Source organism: Dermacentor albipictus, chromosome 5, assembly GCF_038994185.2.
Source record: "Dermacentor albipictus isolate Rhodes 1998 colony chromosome 5, USDA_Dalb.pri_finalv2, whole genome shotgun sequence".
Lineage (NCBI taxonomy): Eukaryota > Metazoa > Arthropoda > Arachnida > Ixodida > Ixodidae > Dermacentor > Dermacentor albipictus.
In genome coordinates, this window is record NC_091825.1 from 16,637,822 (window position 1) to 16,648,392 (window position 10,571).

Genomic DNA, 10,571 nt, shown 5'->3' on the forward strand with positions numbered 1-10,571 from the left:
GAAAAATAAAATCGACAATGCCTTTGTTCAAGAAAGCAGATTTGCTGCCAAGTGAAGAAGAATGACGAATATGGATTGTAGGTAATACAGTGGGGTAGAAGCAGCTAAGGACAACCTGGATCCGTAGAGTAACTTATCACCGAAAAGGTTTCAAGGAAACAGAGGAGGAGGAAGAAGAAGACCACGAAGTGCGGACGTGCTTCGCGCCGGCTCTGCTATTTTCCTGTGCTTTGGCGGACTATCGAACTTTTCCTGGAAATTCTACATACAAGCGACCGACGGAACCTACAAGAAACATGGGGGTACACAACACGCTAGTTGAACTCACTGAGGCAGTACGAGTGTCTCAGTTGGAAAGATTAGGCCAGTCTAAAACAGGGAGAAAAATCATGGAATGGGTAGGAATTCAATGTGACAGGGGTGCCCCGACTGACAAGAAAGACATTCCGTTGGACGTGCGTAAGCGCTTCCGAATCGCGCCCCTACCTAAAAATATGCATCCTATCTACAACAAAGAGAGGAGAGCTCACAGGGCTAAGGCTCTAGTATATAAACTTAAAGACACACCGGCGCATAACGTAGCGTACGTGGACGCCGCTTGCGGCAGAGACGGGGCTACGGTATCGACGGTGGTTGATGGCGACGGGTGCGTTAAAATAGCGTGCTCCACGTGCACGCGGGACGCCTGTACAGCCGAGGAGGTTGCAGTAGCGCTCGCTTGTGCGGGAACAAAAGCGGGAGTAATATTATGCGATAACAAATTAGCTATCCGAAATTTTAACAAAGGGAGAATCTCGGAAGAAGCCCTTCACATTCTACTCAAAAACCCTCCCAGGAGGGACATAACTTTTATTTGGGTACCAGCCCATAAAGAAGTCCCAGGCAACGAAGCCGCTCATGAGCTCGCCCGAGCACTCTACCACCGGGCAACTCTAGAGCAGCCAGTTCCAGGGATAAAAGATAGCCTGATCACGTACAGGGCAATTGTCGATCACTACAAAGCCGAAAGAAGAATCTTTCCGCCTCCGCATCGGTCTCTCTCTTTGGAGGACGCTGGCATTTGGCGACGCCTCCAGGGAAACAATTACACATCACCACATTGGATCTACTTCACACAGACGAGGGACTATAACGACGCCCTCTGCAAAATTTGTAAGCAAAAAGGTACGCTAGACCATATACTATGGGAGTGTGCTGGCTCCCCAGGGGCCAAGGAAAACATTGTCAGTAGAGAAGCCTGGGAGGCCTTGCTCCAGAGCGAGGCTGTCGACCAGCGTCGAGCGATCCGCCTGGCCGTTGAGGCCGTGAAGACTCACCGTCCTCAACGCGCGGGGACTGCTTCGTCCTCCTCCCCTACCTACGTGTAGGTTAGGAGGCGGGCACCCCAGCTCGGTGGAACAATAAAGTTTTCATTCATTCATTCATTCAAGGAAACAGAGACGATCCGGCTCGTTCAGGCTTTTGTGCTAAGTCGTCTCACATATAGCCTCCCTTTCCAGGACACCACGAAAACAGAACTAAAGGCCCTAGATGCGTTGATTAGAACGTCGTACAAAGCGGCTCTCGGCCAACCACAGGGAACCTCTACTGAACGCCTGCTGGCCCTCGGGATTCACAATAACTACGAGGAGCTACGGGCAGCGACGCTCATATCTCAACGGGAGCAGTTTAGTTTAACCTCCTCTGGCAGAAAATTACTTTGCCGCGTGGGTTACCCTACTCGTCCACAGTATGCGGGAGAAGAACACGAATCTCTGCCCAGAGTCCTTCGTGAAAAGATCATAGTAGCCCCAATCCCTAAGAACATGAGTCCAAAATACCACCGGGGACGTAGACTTGCTCGAGCTCGAAAGTTAATGCAGCAATTCGGTGGAAACCCGGATGCAGTCTACACAGATGTCGCTCTATGTGGGGCTTACAAATACGCCCTCGCAGTGGTAGGAGCGGCCGCAAATCAAGGGCTTGTGACTTGCGCCACGGCTAGAGTTGCATCTGCGAATACCACAGAAGCTTCAGCCATCGCGCTAGCTATTAAAACTTAGGACGCTCTGGGACAATCGTCGATAACTCTTACAGATTCCCAAGTCGCATGTAGACTATTCCTCACCGGGAGGCTACCACACAGCACCACTCGCCTATTAGGATCCAACCTAACGCAAAAACACATGATCATCTGGTGCCCGGGTCACGCAGGACTCGAGGGCAATGAGAGAGCGGATGGCGCAGCTCGTGCTTTTGTCAACCGAGCAGGCGACCACTCGGACGAAAACCCCTTCTTACCACGAGACATCCTTGAGCACCAGCGGAGCGAGCGAAGAAAGTACCGTCCACCACACCCTGACCTATCCAGGCGGGACTCTTATGACTGGCGCCGAATACAGACGCACACATTTCCAAACCTTTATTTGAAAAATGCCATTCACCCAACGCTGTACAGCGTTCGCTGTCCTTGGTGCGGAGGCCGGCCAACTTTCGCCCACATTACGTGGGACTGCCAGAACAGGCCACCCAAAATTAATACGCCAAAAATAGCCGGCAAACTTTCCGGAAGGGAGCAGTGGGAGACCTGGCTCGCCAGGGAGGATCGGGAGATGCAACTAGCGCTCCTCGACCAAGCACGGCGGACCGCTCAAGCCAGTGGGGCCCTGGACTAGGGGCTCCACCCACTCGCTTTCTGCATTTTTTTTTTCTTTCAAATAAACGTTTTCATATATATCTCAAAAAACTGAATCTGATTTTCTGAGGGTTAGGGGGAATTAGGTTACACATGCCCCATCAAGCGCAAGTCTACCTTGCTCCATCCTATGGTTTCTGGATACATTCAATCATACCTCATTACTTAGTCTGGCAGTCGAATGCTCTCGTCGACGAATCAGATGTATGCGGTAAGAGACAAAGCCGGCAATATCATTACTAATATGGATGAGATAGTTCAAGTGGCTGAGGAGTTCTGCAGAGATTTACACAGTGACAGTGGCACCCACGACGATAATGGAAGAGCAAATAGTCTAGAGAAATTTGAAATCCCACAAGTAACGCCGCAAGAAGTAAAGAAAGCCTTGGGAGCTATGCAAATGGGGAAGGCAGATGGGGAGGATCAGCTAACAACAGATTTTTTGAAGGATGATGGACAGCTGTTCTAGAAAAACTGGCCACGATCTATACGCAATGCCTCATGACCTCGAGCGTACCGGAATCTTGGAAGGACGCTCACATAATGCTTATCCATAAGAAAGGAGACGCCAAGGACATGAAAAATTATAGACTGATCAGCTTACTATCTGTTGTCTACAAAGTATTTATTAAGGTAATCGCAAATGGAATCAAGAACACTGTAGAAATCCTGCCTAGTCCCGTCAACCAAAGGACCAGGCCGGATTTCGTAAAGGCTACTCAACAATTGACCATTATAACACTATCAATCAGGTGATAGAGAAATGTGCGAAATATAACCAATTTTCATATATAGCTTTCATTGATTACGAGAAAATGCTTGATTCAGTCGAAATCTCAGCAGTCATGGAGGCATTTCGGAATCAGGGTGTAGACAAGCCGTATGTAAAAATACTGAAATATATCTGCAACGGCTTCACAGCCACGGTAGTCCTACATAATGAAAGCAACAAAATCTTAATAAATAAAGGCATCAGGCAGGTAGATATGATCTCTCCAATGCTATTCACAGCATGTTTACCTGGATTGGGAAGAATTGGGGATAACAATTATGGAGAATACCTTAGTAACTTGCGATTCGCTGAGGATATTGCCTTGCTTAGTAACTCAGGGGACCAATTGCAATGCATGCTCACTGACCTGGATAGGCAAAGCAGCAGAGTGGGTCTAAATATAAATCTGCAGAAAATTATTGTAATGTTTAACACTCTCGGAAGGGAACAGTTTACGATAGGTAGCGAGGCACTGGAAGTGGTAAGGGAATACATCTACTTAGGGCGGGTAGTGACCGCGGATCCGGATCAGGAGACCTAAATAATCAGAAGAATAAGAATGGGCTAAGGTGCGTTTGGCAGGCATGCCCAGATCATGAACAGTAGGTTGCCATTATCCCTCAAGAGGAAAGTGTATAACAGCTGTGTCTTACCAGTACTGACGTACGGGGAAGAAACCTGGAGGCTTACGAAGAAGGTTCTACTTAAATTGAGGACGACGCAACGAGCTATGGAAAGAAGAATGATAGGTGTAACATTAAGGGATAAAAAATAGCAGATTGGGTGAGGAAACAAACGCGAGTTAATGACATCTTAGTTGAAACCATGAAAAGAAATGTGCATGAGCAGGACATGAAATGAGGAGGGAAGATAGCCGATGGTCATTAAGGGTTACGGACTGGATTCCAAGGGAAGGGAAGCGTAGCAGGGGGTGGCAGGAAGTTAGGTGGGCGGATGAGATTAAGAAGTTTGCAGGGACAACATGGCCACAATTAGTACATGACCAGGGCAGTTGGAGAAGTATGCGAGAGGCCTTTGCCCTGCAGAGGGAATAACCAGGCTGATGATGTTGATGATGACTTTGTCTGGCGCATCCCCGACTGTGCGCAAAATTTGGCGGAATGCCTACACACCACGGATTTTATCTCAATCCACCTCACTGCATGACGTGACGTGAGGCAGTCCTCTTGAGGCGTGAACAAACGCGCTCTCTACTGACTCCCCACATTCAGAACTTCATGGAGGGTAAGGCATTGTTTCGATCTCATTTGACTGGCTTCCTGTGATTTTCTTATTAATCCCAACGTTTAATAAGATGGTTTGGTTAGCTTCGTAGCCAAGCCTTTTCAGGCGATCCGTTTTGCTGCTCGACTGAGGAGGCCTGGTTGCTCTTACTTCTTCAGTTCCCCTTACTCCAATCTGCGCAGTGCTTCATTGCGCGGTCCACACAATGACAGAAAGTTAGGTGCTGCACTTTTCTCTTCAGTTTCTTTCATTAAAAGTCACTTGCTAATACTACTACGCATAGGCATCTCAGGCATCTACCTGCAACACGCTAATCCGCGACCCAGGAGGAGGGGCTTGCGGGCTTCTACCATACATGAGGAGCACACTGCTCGAACACTTTAAAGCACAGGGCTTCCCTGAAGACTTGGCCTTGCTTTCCTCGACATACCCGAACTGAGGTTTTGTGTTAATAAAAGTTGTTCTCTCACACTTTCTGGCTTTTTTATTTCATCGCATGTTGTTCTTTGCACAGGCTCTCAGCCACTATGGTCGAGGGACTTTCCAGTTAGCGAAACACCTACACCAAGCGACCACGGAGGAAATACCAGGAGTAACGCGCGACGTGTGTACAAGAAACAAGGTTGCACAATAAGAGAGCAACATCGATACGTTTACTGTGCTGAAGTCATTTGTTCAGCAAAGCAGTTATTATTTACGAGACAACAAGGTCGTTTTGGCAATAATGAGAATGCTGAAACCGGCACCATAAAGATGATCGCTGCATGCGAATAACGGCTGCGTGATGGATACTACTTTAGTGCTTTAAAATGCTTACAAACGCTCAAGATGAGTATATCGTATAGACAAAGACTATAGAGGCGTGCATGAAACCTTGCAGACGACGTAAAATAAAACAAAAAGGCCGTTGTGCTCGTGCCTAAATTGCTATGGGAACACACCGTCACGTTTGCTGCGAGGTGTGTTGCTCTCGTGTCAAAGTGCTGAGTCGTGATGCTTACGGACGTAGACGGTAGGCTTTGAACTCTAACTGGAAATAACTACCAGCACGCGTTTAGGCTGAGCACATGTGCAATGGTCAGACGTCATATACAGGCAGACAATAAACGTGGGTGCCCCAGTTCTGAAACTATCCTACTGTTTCGCGCTTACTAAAAGCAGTAGTGAACGTTAAAGTGCGCAATTCTTTTGTGATGTAGTGTTTTCTTATGCGTTCTTTCAGAGATATTCGGGCACTGCTGTTCCCAAGACTGTGGAGGGCGATCGTTGTGCTAAAATTCTTGGCGCTTTTTTCTACTAACAGTAATGCTGTTCTATGTGAGTGGTAGATCGTCGATTGAAGTGCCCTATATGCGGTGAGAGGGACGAATGCGAGTAGCGCATGCTCGCGCATTTGATATAACTACAAGCGACCTGTCTTCGCCTCGACGTCAACATTCACGATGTCAACATTATGTTATCCCTAAGGAATTCATGAATTCCTTTGTGATAACGATGTACTATAAAAATTTCAACATGGATTTAGAAAAGAGTTATCCACTGTTACACAACTAGTTAAAACTGTGCATGAATTTTCACGAGTGCTTGATGCATTGGTCAAATAGATGCTCTCTTTCTAGATTTCTGTAAAGCCTTTGACAAAGTGCCACATGGGAAACTGCTTTACAAATTACAGTGCTTGGGGTTACCAAGACAAATAGTTCAATGGATCGGGGCTTACCTTCACAACAGACAACAGTATGTGGTAATCAATGATTCATCATCTGCTAATCTTCATGTCACGTCTGGAGTTCCACAGGGAAATGTATTGGGACCACTTTTGTTTTCAATTTATGTTAATGACTTGGTTGATTTTATTCCTGAAAATGTGTCTGTACGTTTGTTCGCGGATAATTGTATCATTTTTAAACAAATTGTATCCCCCAGAGATCACATTGAATTGCAACATGCACTGGATGTTATTGATGACTGGTGTCAAAAATGGGGCATGCAACTAAATACTCAGACAACAGTACTACTTCCTATCACCAGGAAACTAAATCCGATCCAGTTCTGTTATACCCTTAGAAACAATAGTATCTCGATTGTAGGCAAATATAAGTACTTAGGTGTCACCCTCACAAGCAACTTAACTTGGTCAATCCACATTTCTGATATCTGCACATCTGCACTACGTAAGTTATGGTTCCTTAAAAGAAAGCTGAAATTCGCACCCTCGCAAACAAAGCTTTTAGCTTATAATACGTGTGTTCGTTCTAAGCTTGAGTATGCTTCTATCATTTGGGATCCCTATTTAAAGAAAGATATCATGCAACTTGAACGTATTAACAGAAAGGCTGTTAGGTTTATATTTGGCAAATATCGTAGACTTGATTCCCCATTCAACCTAATGCAATTATACTGTATTTCTACGCTAAAAGCCCGCAGAAAAATTTAGTCGCCTTTCATTTCTTTATAATTGTATGTTTGGTGACATAAAAATAGATCTGCCTGACAGTATAAAACCTTTAACAACACGACGCACACGCCATGGCCATGAATTTGCACTAACCCCAATCTTCGCCCGATCAAAAGCTTTCAAATTCAGTTATTTTCCAAGAACTGTGGAAGAATGGAATTCTTTGCCGTCTGATATTTTTGGTTCCAATAATTTTCTCGCTGAGTTGGAGTGTTACCTTCTCTCTTAAGCTTTATTTTTCTTTTTTTTCTTTTTGCTTTTCTTCTTTCTTGCTTGCTTTTTTGTTGTCTGTTGATTTGCACATTCATGTTGGATGTAACCCACACCTGCTTGGGCCACCACATTGGCCTGCAGTATTTTGAAATAAATAAATAAATAAAATAAAAATGTTGGTGCGCAAGGAAATATAAGTATTACGTGAGCAGCATGTGTGAAGTGCAGCTTGTCGACGCAATACATCATCACACAACGCTGTCCGCAACGTTTCAAGGGAAGAAAGGAACACAACAGATGGGACAAAGTGAGTGGAAAACACAAACATACCGAGCGCTGAATTTTCGTCACTTTCCTTGTGCCATCTTTTGCTGTGTTCCGTGCAATAGTTATTGCGTTACAAATTAGCTTGGATTAAGACGCCAGCTATGCGCAGCTTCTAATTACGTGGTGCTCTTTTGTAATTAGTTTTCTAATGTTTACAAAAGGTTCTATCTTTGTTCAAGCTCAGTCATGACTAAAAATAAGTATGCTCTTGAACAGTTTTGCGGGTTCATGTTTAAGTAACTCCCTTAAAAAATAAATCATTCGAGAGCCTTCGCACATGTCGTCGCATCTTGATCATCGGTTTAAAGTTTTTTAATCTTTTCTATCCCACAAACATTTTCTCAGATGCTTTTGTGTCAAAGCCACCGCAATGGTTTAGCAGCTATCGTGGAGCGCTCCTAAGCACGAGGTAGCGGGATAAATCCCGGCTGTGGCACTCGCATTTTTTGTGGCGCTCGCCCGTGCCTCGTACATTTGGGGCATATTCAAGATCCCCTGCGGATCAACGTGCAGTCCCCTTCTACGGCGTGCCTTATAATGAATTTGTGGTTTCGGCACGTAAAATCCTAAAACTGACTCATTATTTTTTGCCAAGGACCACTGGCGGGTGGAACCCTCTTCCCTCCTCCACAGCTTGCAACGAGCGCGCATTATCTTTCGAGGTTGCAGTAGCCTATTATATTTGGAATTTATCGCTTTAAATATTAATAATTGTTCGAACGAGTATTTTTCTTGCTCATCGTACTTATCCTCTCTGTAACATCCTCATGGGCCCTGAGACTAGTTTTAATAAGTATATTCAATTTTTACCATCCCGTTTAATGAACTATACTTAATCTGGTAGCCGTCTGTACGGCTTCTACTCCCTTGGCTACCTATGTGCACTTATTTCTTCTCTTTCACGAGCGTCAGAATTATACAAATGTTTTGAAATGTTGTGAGGTGCTGCCTTAGTAAGATATGTTAAATATTATTTAAAGTGTTTTGTTTTTGTTTTTCGGCCAGAACAACAATACCCAAATTTCACCCATGGTTCTGCACGGGGAAATTTTATATTGAATTTTCCGGTCTACAGACACACCTACAATGAAAAGTGGTCTGGTCTTTACAAAATCGTTTCGCCGCTTCTGTGATCGAACAGCACTGGTTCTGTGCAGTGGTACGATATTTTTGGCAAAGACGAACAAGAAATACGGATCAACAACGTACCACAGTCAGTAAAAAGTGCTAACCAGTTGAAAAACGTGTCCCACGTACAACAACGGCTGCAGCGTGATCATTTGATTTGCGTTTTTATTTCAATTAAAAAAGCAAATTGCTTGTGGGGTTTTAGTACACTGTAGTTGTCTGGTACAACTGCTTTAATTGTTGTTTGATGACTTTGCCATTGATGTTCCTTGGAAGTCTCTCAACGAAGACAACACCGGCGTAAAGGTGTTTAAAGGCCTCCAAGTTTTCTGCAATGAAACAAATAAAAAATAGCAAGATGTTTACATCACGAAATAATTTGAACCATTCTGCGTTCACGATGGCTCTTTCTACACCGCGTGCGCTGAAATCAACAAATTTGTCTAACATTTACGGCACGTTGAGAGCATTTGCTAGTTTGCTGGAAGACTACCTTGTTCGATCGGTCATATTGGTTGTCTCCGTTTCGCGGTAGTTTGCGGGCCAGCGACAAACAGTACTACTGGCAGCGCTGCTATAAAATGCCCTATCCCGCAAACACAAAACACGTTGAAAAGAGCAGCAAGCATTAACCGAGGACCCGACTTACCCTGCATTCCAGTCTGTGTTCGTACATGCGTCTCTCCCTCTCTCTCTCACTGCGTTTTGGACGGAGTGAAGATATAGCATTGCCGGTTATTCATGTCGCTAAGTACACAAGGAAATCGCAGTGGTCGTCCCGCCACGACACACGGCTAAAGAAGAACTGTCCTGGGGATGGCGCCCGCGCCATGCAAATGCCCTCGAAATCTGCGGGCACAGAAAAATCTCGTAGATTCCCTTCCCCGTCCCTGCACTTTTCTAATATAGCATTCAATAGCAGCTCTTAGCATCCAGAATCACCCGCGGAATGCGCATTTCCACGTGTTAAGGTTCCGCATTAGCCCAGTACTTGGCTGGGAACACGCTCGTACTTTTTCTACCGGCAGGCATCCTACGGCTGCTTCCCACAGGCGCCGCGGATGGTGTACACTGTAAAAAAATTTCGTAACGTTACGATCAAACCTTCTGTAAAAGTTACGTAGACCGGTCTGTCTCATGAAAAACGGCGGCAGTCTACGTAAAAAAGCCGACGTGAGCTCTGTTTATGAAATACGGAGAGCCATCCGCTTTTCATCTGGAGAGTAACTAAACATGTTGACAGCGAAAAATCAACACACAAAGAATATAAAGAAAAGACACTGCCTACTCTAACAGACAGTTACATAGCATTACCGTAGGTAACGCTGTTTCAACATTATTCATAGGCGAATCGTAAATATACACACACACAGTGGGAAGAGGTTTTAGCGGTGGCGCTGCTTACTACCCTTCATCACTCCTACACGACGGGTTGCATTTCTCCGGCAGAACAGTTTGAAATTGACCGCGGTTGCAAATGGTGGTGTGCGGAGGTGGTACTCCTGTTACATTTGGGATTACCTCGGATAATAGGAAGGCATCGACGATGGATTGCTATAAAGGTAGGTGATTTAAGTGTCCGCTTTTCGTTCTTAGTGCCCGTCACGCGTACGTAATGCACCGCGATGGCAGGTGACGGGCTCAACTGTTTGGTGTGAGCACGCCCTGTAACGACATTCCTGCTGGGCGATGAGTACTCATAAGGCCGCGACATTGCGAGTCTGTGACAAAGGGTGTAGCGATAGAGAAAGAAA

The 10,571-nt window shown here is 45.4% G+C and overlaps 1 protein-coding gene across 3 annotated transcripts in view; it reads right to left on the bottom strand.

The window, feature by feature from the left end:
• Nucleotides 1-8,962: 8,962 nt before the first annotated feature.
• Nucleotides 8,963-10,571, bottom strand: part of LOC135906569 (luciferin 4-monooxygenase-like) — a 262,082-nt gene continuing 260,473 nt past the window's right edge. For all 3 annotated transcript variants that reach the window (XM_065438013.2, XM_065438012.2, XM_065438011.2), the window contains one exon: nucleotides 8,963-9,146. In XM_065438013.2, the coding sequence (XP_065294085.1) occupies nucleotides 9,019-9,146 (128 nt within the window). In that variant the 3' untranslated portion in view covers nucleotides 8,963-9,018. The remainder of the gene's footprint in view (nucleotides 9,147-10,571) is intronic.